Raw genomic sequence first — 25,467 nt, 5'->3', positions numbered from 1 at the left:
TTTTTAGCCCCAAGGTGCCGAAGGCATCGGCTAAAAAAACTGGTTTTAATCTTATGATTGTACATTTTATATTCGTAGAAAGCTAGATATAATACGATGCTAGACATAGTTTTTTCGAATGGATGAGAACCGGTTCCTATCCATCGGATTCGAATGAATACGAGAAAAATATTTCCAGTACTTTTTTATTTATATTTTCCCCCCAACCTACTAAATTTCCATCCCCCTCCCCATTAAGAGGGGATCCCTTTAAAATTAAAGACAATACCTGGGCAGTAGCTGAGGTAGGGAAGACAAGAATATGCGTGGCGGTCGTATCGCGCGGCGTGCTCAACGCGCATTGGGCCGCGGAGCCGCCAAACCGCGGGTCCGGCGTAAACTGGTCGGACATGACCCGTAGTACGCCGTCCGGCTCTATGGACACCAGGCAGACGGACAACAAGCACGGCACATCACTTTTCCATGGACATTCGTCCTAAAAATTAGTACAATTAGTTTTAAATTATTTATTTGTGTATTCCAGTATGGCTTCGAAACCGATTAATATAAAAATCATAAAATCAATACTAGTTTTATATTTCTTATTATAATATCCGCGGAAATATGTCGTTTTTAAAATAGGATTTAAATACAAAAGAATTAAAGTAGCTGCAAAGCATTCAAGAAGCGGCTCGACTTCCAACTTTATAAAATGGTTAGGAGAATCTTCATACAGAAAATCTGACTTATATCTATCTTAGCAGCTGAGAAAATCTTGGGCTAAAGAAACATACCTTGAGCATTTTGACAACTTTCTTGAGCGATTTTCTAGACAGCAGAACTGACCATCCCCGCAGTTCACCGTGGCCTATCCGACCCAGCCGGCCAATTACAAGCCGCCAGGGAACCAGCGACAACGACAGCACGGAGAGGATCCAGTCCCACAGCCGGGAGAGTCCCACCCGCCGTGCACTAGCCTGGGATAAGAAATAAGAATGAAATATAGAAAATTTTTAGACTAAAAAGAACGATGGATAATTGATAGAAACATAATTCAATGGAAATTTTTAAAGTAGAACAGATAGAAAGATAGACAAAACGACTAACAATGAAATAGATTAAAAGATCTAAAAAATAACAGATAGACAAATAAATCAACCTAAAGATACAAAGACGTGATAGATAGATAGATATTCTGATCAAAAGATAGCTAGATATATGAAACATGAAATCTTTACCTTTTTCCGTCTGGTTCTGTTAGGAATTTGAATATTTATCACAGTAGTTTTGACAAGCTCGCCTCTATCATCGCTGAGGCTCGCCAGCAGGTGGCGCTGGTCATCGGACAGGCAGTAGTGCACAAACAGGACGGTGCTGAAAAATAACAAATCAAATTATAGACAACCAACCATTTGATACCACAGGTAGCCAGGGAGTAAGGGAGGGGACAATGGATCGAATATTCAATTTTTAGGAGTCTCAGACTTTGGGGACTGGCTTAAAGGGAATGTGCAAGAATTTAGCAGTTTCTGACTGAGTTTGGGGACTTGCGCATGAAATGCCGCTACTCGTTATGTATGTTTTGAATATTGCAGACGGGGAGAAGGGATAAGGGAAGTGGGGGCAAGGGAAATAAACACTCGTTGTGTTAGTTTGGAATGTAGCAGACGGGGAGAAGGGAGAAGGGAGGTGGGGGCAAGGGAAATAAACAGAATAAAAAGAGGCAGTCATATTCTTGCTAGCAGCTGGCCGGGTCCAATAATCTTTTAATATAAAAATCACACCAAAAATCTCAATATATTTCATCAAAAACAAGTTGTGATTTCACTTTACATGATGCTATGGAAATCTATTATTCAATTAACAATCCCTTTATAATTTCCTACAAATTTATTGGATTAAACTGGATTTCATGCCCTTTCTTTGATAAGTCTTATATTGAATTAATTGCCCATTGTCCCCTCCCTTACTCCCTGACAGGTAGCGCATCCGCTAGCTCGTAATGGGTTCGCACCTCTGGCCAAAGTTTTACTTTGAAATGCATGACATTAACAAGAAGATTATGAGACATGCCTTACATCATAAACATGCGCAACTTATTATCATGCAGCACAGTTAGGACTTCCAGAAGAGGTCGTGTGATCAAACGGTTGGCTGTGTGCAATAATATTGATGTTGGTGCCTTGTAACCTACTAATAAAGGCAGGGATGAAGTGCATTTCAGAAAACTTATTTCTAACAAAAGTTACAGGAGTATTATCTAACAAATATAATTTTTTATTACAATAATTAGCAATCAATTAGGCACCAACAAAATAGTCATAGTGCTGTTTTTGTGGTAACAGGACAGCCATTTATGTTGCATATATCCCAAAAATATGATTTTCAAGTCTTGATATTTTTACAACTACCTGATAGAAAATTGAAATTCTTTCAAATATATGTCCTATAGATATAGTTTAAGCTATGAAACAGAAAAATATGCAGTTCACTAAATTCAAGTTCAAATGCACCTCGTGCAACTACCCCTTTTCAAAGCTCGGATTTTGACAAAAGGGGGGGGGGGGGGGGGGTGCGTAATGACCTCTATTCTTAATCCGTGAGCAAAATGGTCTAAATATTGAGCTAGACCCTTCAAACTTGGTATATAAGCCTAGTCCTATAGGTATTACATCTAAATGGCAAAAAAATCCAAATTTTTTTATTTTTAGGTTAGGTTAGGTAAGAAAAACCCTGCGGAAATGGGGTTTTTAGGCTTTTTTTTGTCTATATTGATGTGGAAACTTACCTTAAATTGTGTTTTCTTAGGGTTTTAACTTAAATACACTGTATCCATTCATAAGGACATTATTTAAGATGATTCAGCAAGTTGAGGAACGACCCCAGGGGGCTAGGTGGGTGGCCCGCAAGGGTTAATTGCATTTTTTCCAATATACATGTTGTGACACATCAATTTATAGGTTTTTTAGGTCAAGGAACTCAAATTCAGAGCTAAAATAAGCATTAGACTAATCTGAAGCTAGCCCCAGCGGGCTAGGTTGGTGGCCCGCATGGGTTAAATGCATTTTTTCCAATATATATCTTATTATATATCAAAATATAGGTTTTTTAGGTCAAGGAACTCAAATTCTGAGCGAAAATTAGCATTAGACTAACCTGAAGCTACCCCCCCGGGCTAGGTTGGTTTTCTGCAGGGCTTAAGAGCATTTACCTAACCTAACCTAGAAACTTACTTATATTTTTACAGGTTTTTTTCTTGAATAAACTGTGTCTATTAATGAAGACTTTATTTAAGATGATCCAGCAAGTCGGGGACCGACCCCAGCGGGCTAGGTGGGTGGCCCGCAGGGGTTAAGTGCATTTTTTCCAATATATATGTTGTTATACATCAAATTATAAGTTTTTTAGGTCAGTAACTCAAATTCAGATCTAGAATTAGCATAAGACTAATCTGAAGCTAGCCCCAGCGGGCTAGGTCGGTGGCCCGCAGGGGTTAAATGCATTATTTTTAATATATATCTTGTTATACATCAAAATATAGGATTTTAAGGTCAAGAAACTCAAATTCAGAGCTAAAATTGGCATAAGACTTACCTGAAGCTAACCCCCGCGGGCTAGGTAGATTTTCCGCAGGGATTATGTACATTTTACCTTACCTAACCTAGAAACTTACTTATATTTTTACAGGTTTTTTTTAATGAACTGTGTATTAATGAGGACTTTATTTAAAACTAGCGGCTACGCCCCTAGAAGCCTCTAGGGGCACTTGAGAAGGGGGGAGTCGAATTTGATAACCCAATTTTTTATATTAGATTTTAAAGAAAAAGTAAAAAAAATTTTTGGGGGGGGTGAACATTTTTTTTTTGGGGGGGTGCCCTTCCCCCTCCTTTTTTATTTTGGTTAAAAAAATAGAAAAATAAAAAAAATTTTTTTGGGGGGGGATTTTTTTTGGGGGGGCCAAAAAATAGTTATAAACCTTCCCAGGACCTATGAGAAGCTACCCTGTTAAGGAGAACCCGATCGGTTCAGCGGTTAGCGAGTTCCTTCGGTACAAACACACAGACATCCTGTTACTTTAGTATAAGGATGATAAAATATAATCCGCAGGGGTTAGCCTTAGGTCAGTCTAATGCTTAAAATAGCTCTGAATTTGAGTTTCTTGACTTAAAAAACCTATAATTGTATAATTGTATGACAACACATACTTTAGAAAAAATGCACTACACCTCTGGGCCACCCACCTAGCCCGCTGGGGGCGGTCCCCAACTTGCTGGATTATCTAAAATAATGTCCTCATTAATAGACAAAGTTTATTCAAGGAAAAAAAAACAAAAAGAATAAGTAAGTTTCTAGGTTAGGTTAGGTAAAGTGTACATAATCCCTGCGGAAAATCTACTTAGCCCGCGGGGGTTAGCTTCAGGTAAGTCTTATGCCAATTTTAGCTCTGAATTTAAGTTTCTTAACCTTAAAAACCTATATTTTGATATATAACAAGATATATATTAAAAATAATGCATTTAACCCCTGCGGGCCACCGACCTAGCCCGCTGGGGCTAGCTTCAGATTAGTCTTATGCTAATTCTAGATCTGAATTTGAGTTACTGACCTAAAAAACTTATAATTTGATGTATCACAACATATATATTGGAAAAAATGCACTTAACCCCTGCGGGCCACCCACCTAGCCCGCTGGGGTCGGTCCCCGACTTGCTGGATCATCTTAATAAAGTCTTCATTAATAGACACAGTTTATTCAAGAAAAAAACCTGTAAAAATATAAGTAAGTTTCTAGGTTAGGTTAGGTAAATGCTCTTAAGCCCTGCAGAAAACCAACCTAGCCCGGGGGGGTAGCTTCAGGTTAGTCTAATGCTAATTTTCGCTCAGAATTTGAGTTCCTTGACCTAAAAAACCTATATTTTGATATATAACAAGATATATATTGAAAAAAATGCACTTAACCCCTGCGGGCCACCAACCTAGCCCGCTGGGGCTAGCTTCAGATTCAGGGCGACCACTCCAAAACCAAATAAATATAGTATTTTTATAGTATATTTTTTAAATCCATATAGTATATATAGTATATTTTTTCTTACTCATATAGTATGATATAGTATCGGACTTTGTTTTATTTGGTAATACATAGTATATAATTCATCAATAATAACTCAAGGCAAAGCTGTTATCAAAGTAATTTCACATATAAGGGGGGAGGGGGGGGGGGGGGGAGTTTTGCCACTTTTGCTTACTCTTTGATTATTAGGCTAGGTATTAATGTGAGTCTATAGGTCATTAGAGATAAAAATTTACTTTTGGGTAGAACTTCTAATCATTTTTGGATAGGTCTCCAGGTTCAGGTGCGGCAGGCTAACTGGAAGGTGGTTTCTGGACAAGTAGAAAAAAATTTAAATTTCTGTTTGAAGAGTTAGAGATCAATTTATTAAAAACAAATTATGTATCTTTATGTTATTAACAAATCTGAAGAAAAAAATTAAAATCAGACTCCAATTTTTGGTCCTGCAGGCCTCCAGGTTTACTCTGGACAGGTGAAAAATTCAAATTTCATATTAGAATAGTAAGAGGTCAACTTATAAAACAGAAAATGCATCTTTTTGGATGTTATTAACATAACTGAAGAAAAAATTTAAATCGACCTCCAAGATCTGGTTCTGCAGGCCTCCAGGTCCACTCTGGACAGGTAAAATTCAAATTTCTTGTTTGAAGAGTTAGAGGTCAACGTATAAAACAAAGTATGCATCTTTTTGGATATTTTTTACATATTAGAAGAAAAAAATGACATATAGCCTCCAGGTTCAGATGCTGGAGACCCTCAGGTGGACTCTGGGAAGGTAAAAATCAAACTTCTGATTTAAACAGTTAATGGAATATTTGTTAAACAAAATGAGCTTATATTTGGATGTTATTTATATATCTTAAGGAAAAAATAAGATTAGCCTCCAGGTTTAGGTGCTTCAGGCCTCTAGGTGAACTCAGGACAGGTATAACATCAAAATTTTAAATTTAAGTAGTTAAAGGTTAGTTTATTAAATAACATAAGCATCTTTTTTAGGTACTATTTATGTGTTTTAAAGAAAAAATGACAATCGACCTCCAGTTAGGTTAAGGTGCTGCGGGCCTCAAGATGGACTCTGGACAGATAAAATATTATGTTAATATATAATAATATGTTAACAATATCCAAATAAATGCATATTCTGTTATATAAATTGACCTCTAACTCTTCATATAAAAAATTTCATGGTTTACCTGTCCAGAGTGGACCTGGAGGCCTGCAAGACCTGAACTTGGAGGCCGATTTATATATTTTCTTCAAATAAAGCGTGAGCAAAAAAACATGTGTACCTTTTTAAAATTCAAATTGCACGGCTTGTGTTAATGGTAGAAAAATGTTATGCATGTCGTTAGAACCGCTAGGAACTCTATTTTTTGGAAATATAAGAAAAATTCCTCTGCTACGTATAGTTAGGGAGCTACGTGTTAAAATGTCCGGCGTTATCCTCTTAGAATTTTTTTTTCATTTTTTTTCAATTTTGTACCCCGCCCCCCCCCCCGACTACCGACGAACAACTATTTTAGGTTAGGTTTTAGGCTAGGGAGCCGAGCGCTGCGGCTAGGCAGGCAAGGGGGCCGAGCGCTGCAGCTAGGCAGGCAAGGGGGCCGAGCGCTACGGCTAGGCAGGCAAGGGGGCCGAGCGCTGCGGCTAGGCAGGCTAGGGAGCCAAGCGCTGCGGCCAGAGTTCATAGTTAGCTGTCGGGGGGGGGGGGGGGGGGGGAGTCAGTTGGGACATTTTAATACGTAGCTCCCTAACTATACGTAGCAGAGGAATCGTTTTTATATTTTCTAAAAATAGACTTCATAGCGGTTATAACGGTATGCATAACATTTTTCTACTATTAACAAAAGCCGCGTAATTTCAATTTTAAAACGGTACGCATTCTTTTTGCTCACCCTTTATGTTAATAAGATCAAAAAATACATATTCTGTTTTAAAAGTTGACCTCTAACTCTAAAAATTAAAAATTTATTTTTCACCTGTCCAGAGTGAACCTGGAGGCCTGCAGGACTTGACCCTGAAGGCTAACTTTAATTTTTTCTTCAGATGTTAATAACATCCTAAAAGATGCATATTTTGTTATATATTATCCCAACTATCCTATAGTCTTACATTAATACCTAGATTAATAATCACGGAGTAAGCGAAGGTGGCAAAACTTTTCCCTCCCCAGTTAAGTTAATTCTATGAAAAATAACTGATATTTTAAACATAATCACAAACAATAATATATTTTCAGGATTTTCTCAATTACTGTAGAGCTTTATGCATTTTTGACATATCACAGTATCTTTTGATAGGTTATTTTAGGTTAGGATAGGTAAGTCAAAGGTTAATGATTGCCCCTCAGAGATAAAGCCCCCCGCAGCTCAGGGGCTAGAAATAGGAGAAAACCTACTATGAAAATAAGACAAAACGCTCCTTCAGAGGCGTTGTCTCAAAACTGACCTTATTCGTTTTTTGTTATTTAAATTTAATATCATATAGTATATATGGTAAATTTTGGTCAAATAAAGGTAATATTATATAGTATATATAGTAAATTTTTGTCATATAGTATGATATAGTATCCAAATTCATCCTATATAGTATAAATAGTATATATAGTATGCAGTGGTCGCCCTGCAGATTAGTCTAATGCTTATTTTAGCTCTGAATTTGAGTTCCTTGACCTAAAAAACCTAAATTTTGATGTGTCACAACATGTATATTGGGAAAAATGCACTTAACCCCTGCGGGCCACCCACCTAGCCCCCTGGGTCGGTCCCCAACTTGCTGAATTATCTTAAATAATGTCCTTATGAATAGACACAGTGTATTTAAGTTAAAACCCTAAGAAAACACAATTTAAGGTAAGTTTCCACATCAATATAGACCAAAAAAAGCCTAAAAACCCCATTTCCGCAGGGTTTTTCTTACCTAACCTAACCTAAAAATAAAAAAATTTGGATTTTTTTGCCATTTAGATGTAATACCTATAGGACTAGGCTTATATACCAAGTTTGAAGGGTCTAGCTCAATATTTAGACCATTTTGCTCACGGTTTAAGAATAGATGTCATTACGCACCCCCCCCTTATGTTGTAAATTGTAGTCAATGGCCATTTTTCTCATAAAAAAAAGTCACCATTATGCAAATGCTAACTAGAAATTTACCTTCGTTCAGACGTGGAGCCGAAGCCCTCCCCATCACTGGTTTTCTTGTTCTTGAGAGGGGGCGGAGCCAATACATAGGGTGGGGCATACAAATTTTTCAATATTGTATCCTAGAATGAATAAAAAATAATAGTTTTGAAAGGGAAAGAGCATTTTCTCGGTCGCTTTTCTTCCTTTTAAGTTATGGAGATAATTGAATATAAACATGACAGTATGAGGAGCTGCAGGTTCAGTAATGTTTGCAGGACATTTTGGAAATAATTGAAACAGGATCAAAATATTTTTTATATCGCAATGTATTAGACAGCTTTTCCTAGTTATTAAAACGAAAAATTAAAAGATAAAACCAGTTTTGTTAGTCCCGACGGGTTGAAGGACTGCGCTAACAAAACTGGTATTAATCTTAGGATTTTTATCTTAATATTCGTTGGAAATTGTCTGTAACACGATACTGTACGTGATTTTTTCAGTACTCAGTTAAATTGTTTACCTTGAGTTGAAGGCCCTTGAGAAATCTTGTATTGGTAGAGGCTGGACCAAAACCTGTCAGGGTCTTGGTCGATTGCAGGTAGCTTAGTCGCCGATTTGACTGAAAAGAAAATGGCAATATTAGCACCTTTAATAACTGGTGCATTATTTGCCAAATGTACCACTTTTCTGCACTACCTCTCCGATTTTGTTAATACTCTATATTTTGGTCCGTTGGGTGATTCAAGGATGCTGGATGGCCAAAAAAAAGTTTCAGAGTCCCTGGATGTCTAGATATCTAGCTATCTATGAAGGTAGGTAACAAAAATTTAAAAAACACCCATTTTTTCACAATTTTAAAAATTAATTTTTTCATCAATCTTACATCCAACCTATACATTTTATACACCAAAATGATCGTTTATTCATGTAGAAAGCGCACATAATGCTATTTTGGGCAAAACTCTAATTTTACATGGTGTCCAACAAAAAGTGTATTTTGGATATCTAGCGTAATACCCAAAATACCTGTCCGAAAAAAATCATTTTTTTTGGCTTAAATCTTGTGTTTCATCTGTAAGCATATGTGGCATATAACGGTTCGGACCACCCGGGACTATAAGGTTGTCAAATTTCACTTTGGGACACCCTGTAAATGTGATTTTTGCGTCTGTAGTGCTAAAACTTGGTCCAAATTGGCTATTTTTTTCAAATTACTCTAATATGTGTCTTAGTATGTTTGGCCATAGTGTTTTCTGACCAGATCAATATTTTCCTATTTTTTGGACACCCTGTATTTTCAAAAAAAGAGAAAAATTTTTTTTGTTTTTTTAAAATTTTTTTTTCTATTTTTAAGTTACTTAAAACTGTCATATAGATACAGATTTGGACTAATAACAAAAATATTTGCCTTTTTTACAAATTTTTACACTTTTGGGACACCCTGTGCATGTTTTTAAAAAATGATGGTTTTTGCCCATTTTCGGGAGGAAGGAGTCGTTTTAAGGCCATAGACTATTTCTTCATTTTTGTAGAACTTTTCAAGATACATAATTTGTTATTTATGCATAAAGCGCAAAAAACGAACCGTTTTGCCGTTATTCACTGCCAAAGGCGGAATTTTTTACGTTTTTTGCCGTTCCCGAGGATTTAATGCGCATTTTAGGTAGGAAGACGTTGATTTTTCAAGATTACTCTGAAATACTTTTATTTAGACATTTTAATTTAATAAATTTCATGTGAAGTAAAATTTTTTGTGCAGCTAACCGTTTTTCGTCGAGATGGATTTCAATTGTTAAAACAAGAAAATGAAGTGAATATAATATAATAATTGCTATAACTATAAGTAATAAAAGAAACATAAACTATGTGCATTTGAAATTACTTTTGACAAAAATGGGTTAGATATACAAAAATTTTTACTTCACATGAAATTTTGTAAATTAAATTTCCTAAATAAAAGTACTTCACAGTTATCTTGATAAATCAACGTCTTCTTACCAAAAATGCGCATTAAGTCCTCGGGAACGGCAAAAAACGTAAAAAATTCAGCCTTTGGCGGTAAATAACGGCAAAACGGTTCGTTTTTTGCGGTTTTTACATAAATAACAAATGATGTGTCTTGAAAAGTTCTACAAAAATGAAGAAATAGTCTATGGCCCTAAAACGTTTCCTTCCTCCCGAAAATGGGCAAAAACCATCATTTTTTAAAAACATGCACAGGGTGTCCCAAAAGTGTATAAATTTGTAAACTAGGCAAATATTTTTGTTATTAGTCCAAATCTGTATCTATATGACAGTTTTAAGTAACTTAAAAAAAGAAAAAAAATTTTTAAAAAAACAAAAAAAATTTTTCTCTTTTTTTGAAAATACAGGGTGTCCAAAAAATAGGAAAATATTGATCTGGTCAGAAAACACTATGGCCAAACATACTAAGACACATATTAGAGTAATTTGAAAAAAATAGCCAAATTGGACCAAGTTTTAGCACTACAGACGCAAAAATCACATTTACAGGGTGTCCCAAAGTGAAATTTGACAACCTTATAGTCCCGGGTGGTCCGAACCGTTATATACCACATATGCCCACAGATGAAACACAGGATTTAAGCCAAAAAAAATGATTTTTTTCGGACAGGTATTTTGGGTATTACGCTAGATATCCAAAATACACTTTTTGTTGGACACCCTGTAAAATTAGAGTTTTGCCCAAAATAGCATTATGTGCGCTTTCTACATGAATAAACGATCATTTTGGTGTATAAAATGTATAGGTTGGATGTAAGATTGATGAAAAAATTAATTTTTAAAATTGTGAAAAAATGGGTGTTTTTTAAATTTTTGTTACCTACCTTCATAGATAGCTAGATATCTAGACATCCAGGGACTCTGAAACTTTTTTTTGGCCATCCAGCATCCTTGAATCACCCAACGGACCAAAATATAGAGTATTAACAAAATCGGAGAGGTAGTGCAGAAAAGTGGTACATTTGGCAAATAATGCACCAACTTCATTTTTGTGTTTTAGTCTCATCCAAGTACTGCTATGCAGGAATAAGGTATTGCCAACAAGCGAATTAAAACTAAAATAATATTTGGGGGGGGAGGGGGGGGGGTTACTTTACTACGAAGCGTTGCCCCCCAAAATCACGAAAAAATCAGCTGAAATTTCTAAATATTTTTTGAATTAAATCAATTTACGGTTACAGCTGATAACTGGGTGATGAGTCGGCAATTTGACATAATATTTATATGACGCCCCGGCCCCCCTCCCCCTCAATAGCGGTTTTTGAAAGTAGAAAACGGACATTGTCTTAATTTTTAAAATTTACCTGTGCGAAAACAGAGAAAGCAAGTCCACGCAGAAAGTTTGAAGCGCGTGCATTCGCCTTGACCGGGTTCAATTCGGTCGCATGACTCATTGACCGACCACCGGCTGCTCCGGCCCCGCCGAAACTGCCAAGGCAGCCGAAATCAGCGCCCGTTCCGCCAACTATGTTGTACACTGCCTCAAGGGATAAGGTCTGAAAATAAAGAGTTGAAAGTAAATTAAGAATTTTTTTTTTCTAGTAAGGCTCTAAAAGTGATTGATATCCTCTGGATTAGAACCGGTTCTATGAAAAATCATACATAGCATCGTAATACAGACAATTTTCCACAAAAATAAAACAGGTTTTAAGACCCAAGGGACCAAAGGCCCGGGCTAACAAAACTGGTATTCATTTTTTGATTCTTATTCTAATATTCGTGGAAATTTGTATGAAATAGGATACTGTAAATACATACATGATTTTTTAGTATTTCCAGAGAACCGATTCTCATCCAGCGGATATTAATCAGTTTCGAAGCAATACTGGGAAAATCTTTACTTCCCACTGTATGGGGGCCATATGAAAAAAGTTTATTTTAGTGTTAGGCAAAAATGACTTAGCAATTGTATCAGTAAGTACGTCTAATAACGCCCTTTGCTAATATTAAAATCTAACTAAATCTAATTTTTGAAAAATCTAAGTTTAAAAATTTGAAGTTAAAATTTCAAATTCAAATTTCATCCCCTAATAGCTTACACTCATCCAATAAAAACAAATATTCATATTTTTAAATTCTTTACAACTTTGATTTTATGAAGTCTTTCATAAAACCACTCAATTTTCTCAAAAATTAGATTTCATTGGATTTTCTGGTTGACAGATATGAAATCTACGCATATTGTATAGCTAGATACTTATATCGAAAGTGCCAAACAAGTTACCCTTACATATCCATTTAATAAAAATTAAACTGTGTTCCCATTAAAAAAATGATATATGCCGTGTGTTTGACAAGACAAGACACGTCACCTGCAAATGTACAGACTCTCTGATGCTCTCTGACTTGATCTTGGGCACGAGGGCGTGGAAGCAGCGCAGCAGGGCGAGGGAGCTCAGTCTCACCAGGTCGGGGTTGTCAGTGACGAAGCTCAGCGGGTCCACCATGTAGATCACGATTGCAGGCGGTTCCGTGCTTTCCTCCTAGGATGGATAGGTAGATAACATATTTTGCTTTTTCTTTTTTTGGTGAAATAAAAATCTTTATGAATCTAGGGAATAGCTACTTGTCCTCTCTTCTAAAAGCACAAAAATCCCTTAGGATGATTAAAAATTTATTTTAATTAGGGGGGGGGGGGGGGGGGAGAGTGCAGCAAGGAAAAAAAAATCTTTTGCAGAATTTTAACAACCATATGGGACAAAGTTAGCTTACTAACCTCTGGAGTAACCGGTTCCGCAATATTCTCCTTGTTCTCGCCCATCATGGTGTCACCATCGCCCTCCTGAGGCGGGGGGCGCAACAAGGTGGCGTCATGCGTCAGACCAGACAGAAAAGGTACCAGGTATTGGATGCAAACCTTAATAAAGATTATTTTTTTTATAACCGATGCCTATTTACATAAAAAAAAAACAATTACCGTCTTTTTATTTCTTAGCTACTTTATTGATTTTTCATTTTTTCCCCTCCATGTGTAAAAAAAACTACAAGGAAGAAAAAACAAATCTTGTGCAGAATATACCCTATGGAAAAACGCAAGACCCTTTACAAATACCTAAACATTACAATCAATTCGTTTCTAGATATTGTGATTTGGTTTATCTTCCTGGGTTTTAATTGTTAATTTTACTAAAACTAAAAAGGGCAATTTAAGATAAAGGAAATATCTTTCTATAAAACTTTTTAGCCAGTCGTTTATTAAACTCATTTTTGGGTTAATTCTAAAGTTTTTATTCTACAAGAGCATTCTACAACCTTTTAAATAACTTGATTAATTAAACGAAAATAAGATAAAATATGGGGAAGAAAATACTTACCTTAGCGTAAAGCTTGAGTATTTCGGCATTGGGAGTATCACCCAGACAAGAGAACCATTCTTCTATGTCAGATTCGTTTTCCAGCCTGCTCGCCTGTTTAGCTCCAACACGAAGAACTCCATCGCGAAGTGTCTAAATATAAATTTTTATAAGTTACTGACGGGCATAGGGACCTTAATACAGACGGACTTTATTGTACAGCTACTATTCTTAATACAAAAAAAATATAGTTAGGTGTCTGTGTATCAATATAGTTCATTGAACAGAGAGACAGTTAGTACATGCAACTAAAAGACATTTTGAGTAACTTCACTGATAAAAGGTATATCAATGTATCGGCCATTGTCTTATCCCTTTGGAGAGAAATAATGAGAAAATAAACTGGAAGGAAGAGACATAAAAGAAAGCCATGAGTGTAAGAAGAACAAATATAAGAGTTGACGCGCTTCAAAAAAAATTATTACCTTAGCAATTGGCAGATGTTTCCCCAACTTAAGTCTCGAGTATGTATTATTCAGCTGTCTAAAGAAACCTTTCACTCCAGTCAAAATATTCTCATTGTCGGGGCACAAAATAACATAGGCAATATCTCTGGGTGGGCCCCAGGGCTCAAGGGACAGGGCGTCCCAGTGCGACAGGGCGGAGGGTGAAACGGTGATAAATTCCTTTTCGTGGCCCACAGTGAGGGTGGGAATGGGGAGGGGCTCACAGCCATCGTCAGTGTTTCCTAAAAATGCAAAAGTTTTTTTTTGTAGTTGTAAGAATAAAATATTGGGTAGCAGAGAGAGGGAACAATGGGCTGTTTTATGATAACATTTTCTTATTCGTTGGCTAAACAACTATGGGGATTTTTAATTGAGTGTCCAAACAATTCAACCAATAATTGCAATCTACAGACGGGGTAATTTTGTGTATAAAGTTAAAAATTGGGATGTACATCAATTTATCGGCCATTGTATCATCCTTTTAGATCCCTAACCTGACCTGATCATGACAAAAGTCCTATTTTTATCAACTTATGAATGAGAGGGTGTAGGGAGATTATTTTAACTTATGATGAAGTAAATTAGGTAGGTATTAGATCAAGATAAAACTAAGCTCAAGCAGTTGGTTGTCTGTGCGTGTCTTTCGCTGTCCGTTTGTGGCTGTCTAATATAAAAAGATGTAAATTATATGAGCCTGGATTGCCTTAAACAGAAAGTCAAGGAACAATAAATTAATTTTAACTTAAATGTTACCTATAAGGTCAAATTTCGACTTAGACAGTTACTTACTATATATAGAGAAAACTGAATTAAAGTTAAATCAAGATTTTACCTTTGGTAGTAACTCCCGCCATCCTATGAAACTGTCGCCACGTCAATGGTCCCTCCACACTGAGCGGAGTATCCTTGTTTCCCTTGCCCGAGCTGTGCAGAGTCGAGTTCAGCACTGGCAGCAGCACTTTCATTACTCGTATAATATCTTCGGTACAGAATGGGCCGGGTGTTGGCATAATTGCCCATTTATGCAAACAGCCCGCCTTGCTTGTGGTTGCATCCATTGTATTTGTGCCGGCGGCTGCTGTGCTTGCAGACGTTGAGTCAGCACCGCCATTTTGACTTTGTCGCACAACTTCTAGTGCACTCCAAACAACTTCGGCACCGTCCAAGGCTTCTACGACGCTGATCTGATGCGGCTGGCTGGTGACCGCGTGCCGATGGTAAAGCCGCGAAAACCTCACCAGGGTGTTGTGATCCGCGGGAAACATTGTAATACAACGTTGCATCAGCTCTAAAAGATGCGCTGGCACCGAGTCCAAAATTTCGGCGCGCTCGTTAAAATGCGCCTCGCCGTGTTCTTGCGATTTGGGGTCCAGTAGGAGGAGCGAATGCTTTTTCTTAAAGTAAACATCCTCCTGGATTCCGGTGACCTCCCGTTCATCCTCCAGAAACATACCCGCCAGGTAACTTAGTTTTCTACAAAAACAGAAATATAATTACAAGAAGCTTTGGCAAAATTTCGTTAAGGTGTGAGTTTTAAGACAGGAGTAGAACGATAGTATTCACTACATAGGTGTATTCCTTATAGAAAAGAACTATAGACAATTTTTTTTAAAAGTTAACGCTACCTGAAAATTGTAAAAAAAAACTAAAAAAATTCGTCAAATGCTTCGATAATGTCAAACTAACATTAACTCATTTTTAACATAGTTTAGTAAACTTAGAGGCATTAGCTATAATAAAAGTAACAGGTAACACATATTTTTCCAGGGGTGTATATTTTTTAATTTGACCCTACTGAGGGGGGGGGGGGGGTAAAAAATATGTGGTTGGGGAAAAAAATGTAAAAATTAAGAGAACTGAAAGCATATTTTTCCATTTTTCTCACCTTTTTGGTGAAAAAAAAGCTAAAAGAATATGTGAGATAATCTGAATAAAATAAAGAGTTTTGAAAATATTTTTCCATTTTATCCCATTCCTTGCTCGGAAAAACTAGGAGGGGAAAAAAAAATTTTTGCAGCAGGGAAAAAAAAATATTCTTGTGCAGAATATACACCCCTGTATTTTTCCCTCGATAAAAAATCCTCTAATTTAGAGGATAATCCTATTATATAAAGTAGTAAGCGTTTTTTGTCTGTCCCGAAGGATCTTGCTAACTGCTAAACCGATATTGTTCTCCTTTACAGTGAAGCTTCTTATAGGTCCTGGGAAGGTATTAAACTTTTTTTGGGGAGGGTGTTTTCACCCTGGCCCCCTTCCCCCCAGAAATATTTTTTAATTCTTTTGAAACTCAAATTTAAAATGAGATGAGGTCAACTTTTCCCTCTCCTACCTTGAGTGCCCTTAAAGGCTTCTGGGGGGCGTAGCCGCTATTAATTATAAATCAGAGAAAGGCTGATAAGTTAATCTACACAAATCTTTTCCTAATTTGAATACTAACCTATTCATAACTGCGGAATATCCACACTTGCAATCATAATCTTCAGCAGAATTTATATCCGGTAAATACAGTAAACTTTCTCCACCTAGATATATACAAATGTAAGGATATACGGATCATCAGAGAGGGGATAATGGGCTATAATTTATTAAACATGTCCCCAAAGTTTTATAACAAAGTTATCTTATTGGTTAGCTTATCAAATTTGGGGACATTCAATGAAAAGTCGTAAGTGTGGGGACAGAATAGTTTTATATCGCATCGTATTATAGACAGCTTTCTGCGGATATTAAAATGAAAACTATAAATTTTAACTAGTTTTGTTGGCCCCGAGGGGCTAAAGGTCCGGCTACCAATTAATTTAATGATTTTTTAGTATTCGTGGAAAATTGTCTGTAATACGATTCTATACATAAGTGATTATTATATGGCTGAGAACCGGTTCTAATCCAGCGTATAAAATATAATCTCACCTCTGATATTTCCATCATTAGTACAACAAACACACATCGTACAAGAATTAAAATTAACATCCCTGTTAATTTGAAAGGATCATTAAAAACTGCTCATTAAAGTAAAAACAAAAATTAACTACCTACCTAGTCAAATTAACAAAAGATTTTTTTCTTTCTCAGTTCTATTAATTTAAACTGATTTTAACGAAGATTTTAAGAAATGGTCCCTCACTTTTATTAAACTTTATTTTGTGCAATTCTGATTATTACATATTAATGGAATCACTCATATATAAGTCTCAAAAATCACCCGTTTCATATAGAATTTTTTCTAAATAAAAAAATATCCTTAATTTTTACAACTTCTACTTTAAAGAGAAAATTTATTAAATTTGCAATGATCATTTTCCTGTAAAGATTCAACAAGCTATCACTCAATACAAGATTAACCGTCAAGCTATTAGCTGTGGGAGCGCCGCGCGAGTTAACACCGCCACTTCCTGCCCCGCTAACAGAGGCAGGCCCGCCAACTTTTCCGCCGCCGCCAGAGGGCGCCGGCGAGGCAAGACTAGGGGGGCCGACAGAGCGCGGTGGTCCCACGCTGGGTGGACCAACACTACCCGGCCCCGCGTTGGACTTGGGCCCTGTGTTGTCGAGGGACGGCGCCGGGGAGATGGGTGATAAACCGGGTTTCACGTTGCTTGCGCTGCCACCATGGGATGGTGTGGAAACCGACGGCGGGTTGTTATTGGCCGTGGATGTGTTTGCATTGCTTCCGCCGGTAGCGGGTTCTGATTTTACAGCCTGAAAAGTAATATTATTTTTTTAAAGAAAATTTAGTTTTCTATCTTATATGCCTGTACAAATTATTACTAATACCTACCTAGTTTTCAAGTAAACGTATGCCCTTTGAAATTAAATTGTTATTGGCATGACATAACTTGTATAAATCATGATAAGAGGCCACGATACGCCAAATTTCTTAGATACAGACAACTTACTTCTTTCTTTGACGTGATTAACATTTAACTAAAAGAAATTGAAATCATTAAGTGCAAGACAGTAAGACTTAATTTCTAGATGCCCTTATTTCGGAGGTGTATTATATTCTGCACAAGATTCATTTATTTCCCCGGCTGCAATTTTTTAACAGTTATTTCTTTCATCGTATTATAAACCGCTTTTTGCGGATATAGAATGTACAATTATAAGATTAAAACTAGTTTTTTTTAGCCCCGAGTTGCCGAAGGCACGGGCTAAAAAAACTAGTTTTAATCTTATGATTGTACATTTCTATATTCGTAGAAAGCTGGATATAATACGACGATAGACATAGTTTTTTTCGTATGGATGAGAACCGATTCCTATCCACCTGATTCGAATAAATACGAGAAATTTTTTTCCAGGAAGGAAGGGGATAAAAGGGAAAAATATTTTCAAAACTCTTAATTTTACTCATATTATCCCCCCTCCCACATATTTTTAAAATTTTTTTCACCAAAGAGTGAAAAAAATAGAAAAAACGCTTTCAGTTATCTTAATTTTTACATTTTATCCACTGAAAAAGGTGGTGAATACAAGATTATGTCTTACCGGCGGTCGTTGTTTCCATACGAGATGCTCTGACATGGCAAGACGTGGCTGAGTGTCGCTGTACAGCGAGGTCAGTGGCGCAAACTGAGAGGACGAGAGCAGCTGGTCTAATTCATCCTCATCGCTTAGAAATATGTCAGCGCCCCCGCCAAGGGCTGAGTGGTGGTACGAGGCGGGTTGGGACATACTGCCGCCGCCAGAGTGATGGTGGGGTGGTGGACTTCGCAGTTCACGTTTTATCTGAAAAAGAATGAACATTAATTGCGATATAATCCTTTTAAGTTCTTCTAAGGGAGCCAAAATAAAAAAAGAAACTATTTATATAAACAAGACTTAAAACGGTCATAGATGCGTATATGCATAGGTTTTGTAGAGAGTACTTTATTTAATTTTCAAGAAGAGTTGTAATTAGTGTAAACCATATTAAAAGTACAAAATGGTAAATTATTCTGTACTATCTTATTTCTCACTTACATTTTACAAACTTTTGAGTTTAAACTGTCTAACATTAAGCTATTGTGTAACCTTTAACAGGATCTTCTCTGGTATCTTTTAAATTTTTCCTTGTATTAGTAACTTGAAAATGTTGAGTAAAAAATCTTAAAAATAAGAAAAATGCAATATATCTTAAAACTCATACCTTCTCATGAGTCATAAATAAGTTTAACTTACCAAAAGAGGTACGGGGGGAATTATTTTGTAAAAATTCACATTATCCTATCTCTGTATCACCCCTACCAATGATAAATCTATCATAGTCGAAACACAAGAGTAGTGTCTTGACCTATAAAAGTTGCTACCTGTAGATTGCCCGAGTATTGATTGTCCGCCAGATCGGTGCAGTTATCCGCCGGCGAGTGCAGGTTTGGGTGCTCGTGGCTGGGCGGCGTGGGGAACATCTGCTGCAGCTGGTCAGCCCCCAAATTAGGGGCCGGGTCCTTTCCGCCTTTGTAGTGCTTTGTGCTATCAACATCCTAGAATAGATAAATGCTGTTGTAAAAAGTTCGGTTCTTGAAATATGAAATTGCAGGGAATGAGGAGGGGACATTGGGCTGTTTATTACACTAGTCCCAATAGTTTTATAATAATGTTTTCTCATTCGTTGGCTTACCAAATTTGGGAACTTTAGTTGAATTTTGATTGGTTGGTAATATTTCAAATATTTTAGCCACTAATTGTAATCTAGGTACAGGAGGTGGAAATTTTGTGCATCCTTGTTGGGGATGAAGATCAATTTATCGGCCATTGTCTTATCCCTTTGTATCCCTGATGATAAAGTGGTACAATGGTAGTAAATGATGACACGTCAATTCATAATGAATGATTGCTGTACATAACAAGGACAATTATGTCAAAAAGTGTAAAACATTCAAATAATAAACCAATCAGACAAGCCATTTCTATTATGGATCTAAATGGATAGAACAATAGCAGTAAATTGATGTACATCCTCAATTGTGATGCACAAAGTTCTATACAATTATTGGTTGAAATGTTTGAACACTCAAATAAAGAGCCAACCAAACACAATTCATTAAAAGTCCCAAAAGTTATTAAGCCAAACATTTAGAAAACGTTATTATGAATAAGCAGCTTAATGTCCCCTCCCTCCATTACTATAGATATTTCGATTGAAACTACTTTTTTAACTAATTGAAATAAATGTTGTTTTTCTGAAAATTATATTTTTTTTTCGTAGGTATGAGAAAAAAATACGTTATTTAAAACTAATTAAAATACCTTAACGGATGAGGGTGGAGTGGGCACCGCCGTATTGACCTCCATATCACCGCCATTGCCGTTACCATCTGGCGGTGAATCAGAATCATCAAACAGGTTGTCCAAATCGTGTAGCGACGGTTTCAGGCCGTCGGCGGAAAACAAATTATCCTCCGTTGCCCCACTGCCGTCCATTTTATCGTCACCCCCACCGCCGAATTCAGTCTTGATGTTACCGTTATTTCCGTTTTTATTCTTCAATAAATTGTTATTGCCACCTGGCCCATAACCGTTTACAAGACCCTAAAAAAACATAAAAATTAAAGATGTTTTCCTTTACAGTGGAACTTCTCATAGGTCCTGGCAGGATTAACTAATTTGGAGGAGGGTAATACAAAGCTCCCACGAGAAATCGCCAAAAAATCAGGTTCTACGAAACTAGCACCACCTATCAGAATTTGGATGTTTTTGGTAAACAGCTGATCTTAAGACCTCAAGGGGCTTAGCCGCTAGATAAAGATAAATTAAGTGAAACTAAAAAATGTACTAAAATATGCAGAGTAAACTGTAAACTTTAGGTTGTAAATTCATCTATACTAATAAAAGAAAGAAAAATTTTGGTATTAGAAATTATTAGCTGCTAACATTAAATGCTATACCCCAAATTGTTTTCATTCAAATTATGGAGCTTGGTAATAATATCTTTTTTTCCAGTGTATAAAATAATGTTTTACTGGGGGTATATGAATTTATTTTTTAATTTCATATGAATTCATTTTTAAAAAACTTTACCTGTTGACCTATCCTTCCACCAACCTCACTCTTGATTGCACCTCCTCCCTGACTGTTGCAATCCTGCATTCCCGCCGTTTGTCCTTGTCCGCCGCTGGAGCTTCCACTGCCCTCGCTGAGCGTTGGTGAAAAGAACAGCATTGACTGTGACCTGCGGCGGTACATTGGCCGCTTGATGTTGTCAGTTCTTTGTTCTTGGCCGCGGTACCGTTTAACCGGATGCGACAGCCAGGCCGACAACAGTGAGTAGTCGTAGACTGACGTCAGGCCGTCCGATTCGGTTTCCATGTCATAGTCGGTTTTTGGAAGCACAGGCCGTTTAGTTGTCAAGGCAAAACGGTCCACAGATTTGGCATTATCATTGCCGCCGTAGGGAGCAGTGTATTCTGTTCGTTGGTACCCACTGCCGAGACCGCCCGCCATGCTTGACGTTCCGGCCGGTGATGGTTCTAGCTTTATATCATTAGGGTCTGGCTTTTTGTCAGACATGCTGGAGGCCATAGCCGATGTTGGTCGGTGATAAGGTGACGGAACAGATGTAGATACTGGCTGTTGTGACCGGGGACCACCTGGAGTGCGAGGGTTGCCGGGAGTCCGAGGTGCACCCGGGGTGCCTGGCGTCTTTGGATGGTGTATGCTGTCATGATAGCTTGCTGGTGTGGTGGGGCCGTTGCTCAAAGGTGGCTGAGGCGATACTAGAGAAAATCCAGCCGAGCTGCCAAGATTTCCAGGCTCTGTTTTGACACTGTCAGGTCCGGTGCCAGCTCGTGGCGTCACTGGGCCAACACTAAGCGGGCTTGGCAAGGGGTGGCCGTCGTTTGGCGGGACACGACTGCTGTTACCGCCGTTTCCGCCACCAGCTGCATTATTGCCTGCATTTCCAGGGCCACCAGCATTGCCGGGCATAACAGTTGGCACCGCCAACCGCCCAGTAGCAACTCCATTGCATAAACCATCCTGATCTAACGTCCAGGCCAGGTCATCATGCACTGAGTCGTGTTTTCTGTGGAACGGATTTTTGCCGTGGTAACGGGCTCGCAACTCTTTAAATCTATCACGCGAAAAGTGCTTCGACTTTGGTTTTTGTTTCAGGGGGCGGGCTGGATTGCGAAACTCCCAGTTCTTGAGATATGAGTAGGAGTCTTTGTTGTCCCCGCTGTCTATTTCGGACGGGCTGGGCAGCGGCAAGATTGAGTCATCCCACACACGTGTTTCCATACCCTGATCAACAGCCGACAGTGTGGATAACAAACTGTGATTTGACACTGTAAATGGTCCGGGCTCCGTGTTGCGGTCGGTCAGACTAGCCGCACTATAAGCATAGGCTGGCTCACGTTCTTGCTGGTTTGGGGGCGGACAGTAGCCGTCTAAATCCGTCACGAGTACATAACACGCCGGATATATTAACTTAACACCAGAAACTAAGACTTCAACAGCAGCTGGCATAGGTGCCGAACTTGCCATACCGATGCCCGACACTGTACGGCTGCTGTAGCAGTTATGGTTCAGCGGCCAAAATGCTTCCCATTCCTCTAATAACCCATCCAGCTTGGGGTCATCTGCTTTGTAAGTAACACCAGTTAGAGTTCCCGCCATACCATAGGGCGCCAGTATCACTTGCACCGTGGTCGCTAAACTGGCGGCTGCCGCCAAATGCGAGTGGTTGAGCCGCCGGACTGGCGGATGCTCCCGTACATCGACGCTGGCGCACACAGCCGACTCGCCATGGATGAAGTAGGCGAAGGAAAAGGATAGGTGGCAGCTCTTGGGCTTCTCCCAGCCGTCGAACGGCTGCACAAACCATTTTCCAATCCTGCAATAAAAGAAATGATGATTTAAAAACAAATTCATTCCTTGGAGGCAAAGCTGTTTTAAAGATTTAAGTTATGCCTATTTGTGGAATTGCCTTGCCAAGAAAATCCAATAACCAACAACTAAATCAATTCAAAAAACTATCGTAATTTCAGCTGATCTTTTGTGGTAGTCATAGTAACTAATATGTTGGTCATACCTATTATAATTACCTTACTTGACGACCTCCTTACACACACAACTTAATACTTTAATTAAGAAAAATTCTTATACATAAATAATGCAAAAATTAGACGGATATTTGAAATTTCTTTGAAAGCAAATATTATTTTTGATTTAGATTTAAATCATAAGATAACATTAGATTAATGAAAACAAGTAAGAATACATCCCATAATACCAGAGATTCTAAATACAATAAGAAAAACATAATGCTATGCAAGAGGGGAGGATGGAATTTTTCACTATTTTAGTCCATTAACTTAAGTTATAAAATGCCACTTTCTTAAAGACAGACAATTTCTACTACAGAGTAGATGTTTATTAGTCACAAGAATTATGGGATCATTTTTCAAAAAAAAACTGACAAAAAATAAATTGCTATCTTAAAAACATCATCTTTACACAGCATTATGAAGGAACATATAAAATCAGTTGTAGTATAGCTTCGCTTCTAAAAAAAAAGGGACATACGTACCTGACAAATTGTTTGCTAAGTAAGCTGCGCTCAATAAGATTATTTAAAGCTTTGAACAGAAGTGTCCTTGCTTCATAGGGAATACCAGACTCCCAACTTCCAGAGATATCAGAGATTTCCTGAAATAAAAATATACATTAAGCTTTTTAAATTAAGGATCGAAAACGGTATCGGTAACGGATTGCATTAATATTTAGTTTAAAGGTTGATTTTTGTAGTAAGGTTTTTTAGTACTCAAATTTGCAAAATTGAAAAAATATTTCTAAGGAGATATTACCCGTATATTTATAAGAATATCCGTCTATAAATACAAGTAAAAGACATAAACCTATTAAACTTTTAGATTTTAGCTGAGGTGGATTCTTAAAAAACTTTGCCTCACTAAAATTAGTAGGGCTCGATAAAAATTTAGAGGGGATAATTTTGCCTCACTATTTTAGTGAGGCAGTGAGCCCAAATATTTCTTAAAGAATTCAACTCTGGTCCGTCGGTCAGTCAAAGCATTTTACGAAAATTACCTTAAGACTTGGGCTGAGAATAGTTTTTAGTTGATCCGGCCGTTCACCGTACCAGAACAGCCACAGTTCTCGACATTGTGACAGCTGGTTCTTGTCGTCATGGCCGGTTTTAGCCGTCTTGATCTGGTTACCAGCGTTGTCGAAGGAATAGTCAACTAAATAAAGATAGATAGTAAGCATATTATAAATATCTTTAGACACGATAGCTAGATAGAAGACAGCAAGAACGTAGGATATACAAAAAAATCGTTTTAAATAATCATTAGAATATAGTTAAATCATTATGTTTTTTTTTATATATATTATGAAGATATGTAATAAATATAATGAAATTGGAATATTTCAAAATAATAGTAGACTAAAGATAAGATTTTTTGGTATTATCCCATTTTATGTTTTTAACCCTAACCCCCCCCCCCCTCTCTTATTTTAAACTTTGATTCTAAATCGCACATATACCACATTATTGCCATAAAACCACAAATTGTGTTTTTAGCATAAGCAGCACAACAAATAGGGATGTTTTTAATAAGATATATAAAATTAGAAGGGTGTTGGGGGGGGGGGGGGGGGTCCTAAATCAATTTGATGAGTATTACCGATTTATTTTGTTTCCAAATGTTTTTATCTTTTCTATGAATTTGCTAAAAATATTTAAATGAATTTCCATCTATATTAAAACATTAATAAAATAATTCAGCTATTTTAAGCTTTTTTTTAAACACAAGGACAAAAAAGTTTTCATTAGTTGTGCCGCAATAACTAACAACATTTTTGTGAAAAAAGAAAGGTTAAGTATTATACAGTAAGAAATTAGGATAAAAATTCCCATTCCCATACCAGTGAACTATGAATCATGAAGCGCGCGAATTTATTACCTAAATATCGTCTTGGCACTCGTCTCCATACTGATAAAAGACCAGCGTCCAAACATCTGAAATTAAGAAATTATTATTTGTTGTTTATTTACCATCATTCTGTATTTTTCTGTCTGTAAATGAGAGGATAAGTATTTTTTTGCTGATTTTTCAAATATTTCCCCATACCTTTGTTTTTTTTTTGGTTTTTTTGTCTTACAAACAAATGGAACCTTAAGGAAAAACGCAGGGGGAATCAAATAACTACTTCATAAAACTTTATTTTAATAGCGCACTTAGAAATTTTTTTCTCCACCAATTACTACCTACCTACAGAATAAAAATAAACAGATAAACAATACATTTTGTCTCAATTGTTTAAGAACTTCTTTACCTAAGGTATTCTCTTAATTAAATTTTTTGTTATAGGAATTCAATAAAGATACCAACCAGTTTAATTGTACAGGAGATAAATATTTATTATAATTAACTGGATAAAAGTAGTTCTATCTAAACTTAAAACAAGGATGGCAACATCAAAAGTATCAATGTTTGGTTTAAAACAATTTGCTGAATTATTTTCATTGC

At 37.1% G+C, this 25,467-nt stretch overlaps 1 protein-coding gene across 9 annotated transcripts in view; it reads right to left on the bottom strand.

The window, feature by feature from the left end:
* skd (mediator complex subunit skuld) overlaps positions 1 to 25,467 on the bottom strand; it is a 40,513-nt gene that overhangs the window by 5,996 nt on the left and 9,050 nt on the right. For all 9 annotated transcript variants that reach the window (XM_080147242.1, XM_080147243.1, XM_080147244.1 and 6 more), the window contains exons 3-23: positions 24,901 to 24,956; positions 24,023 to 24,177; positions 23,505 to 23,623; positions 20,996 to 22,808; positions 20,225 to 20,506; positions 19,285 to 19,458; positions 18,485 to 18,724; positions 17,305 to 17,695; positions 16,910 to 16,975; positions 16,437 to 16,521; positions 14,832 to 15,472; positions 13,979 to 14,241; positions 13,515 to 13,646; positions 12,917 to 13,057; positions 12,513 to 12,683; positions 11,505 to 11,696; positions 8,696 to 8,794; positions 8,206 to 8,315; positions 1,218 to 1,353; positions 774 to 956; positions 269 to 475 (exon numbers count right to left, since the gene is read on the bottom strand). In XM_080147242.1, the coding sequence (XP_080003368.1) occupies positions 269 to 475; positions 774 to 956; positions 1,218 to 1,353; positions 8,206 to 8,315; positions 8,696 to 8,794; positions 11,505 to 11,696; positions 12,513 to 12,683; positions 12,917 to 13,057; positions 13,515 to 13,646; positions 13,979 to 14,241; positions 14,832 to 15,472; positions 16,437 to 16,521; positions 16,910 to 16,975; positions 17,305 to 17,695; positions 18,485 to 18,724; positions 19,285 to 19,458; positions 20,225 to 20,506; positions 20,996 to 22,808; positions 23,505 to 23,623; positions 24,023 to 24,177; positions 24,901 to 24,956 (5,656 nt within the window). The remainder of the gene's footprint in view (positions 1 to 268; positions 476 to 773; positions 957 to 1,217; positions 1,354 to 8,205; positions 8,316 to 8,695; positions 8,795 to 11,504; positions 11,697 to 12,512; positions 12,684 to 12,916; positions 13,058 to 13,514; positions 13,647 to 13,978; positions 14,242 to 14,831; positions 15,473 to 16,436; positions 16,522 to 16,909; positions 16,976 to 17,304; positions 17,696 to 18,484; positions 18,725 to 19,284; positions 19,459 to 20,224; positions 20,507 to 20,995; positions 22,809 to 23,504; positions 23,624 to 24,022; positions 24,178 to 24,900; positions 24,957 to 25,467) is intronic.

Source organism: Acartia tonsa, chromosome 14 (assembly GCF_053477335.1).
Source record: "Acartia tonsa isolate MP-2025a chromosome 14, ASM5347733v1, whole genome shotgun sequence".
In the NCBI taxonomy this organism is placed as follows: Eukaryota; Metazoa; Arthropoda; class Copepoda; order Calanoida; family Acartiidae; genus Acartia; species Acartia tonsa.
Note: the sequence above shows the minus strand (reverse complement) of the source record. Positions and strands in the feature narration are given on the sequence as shown.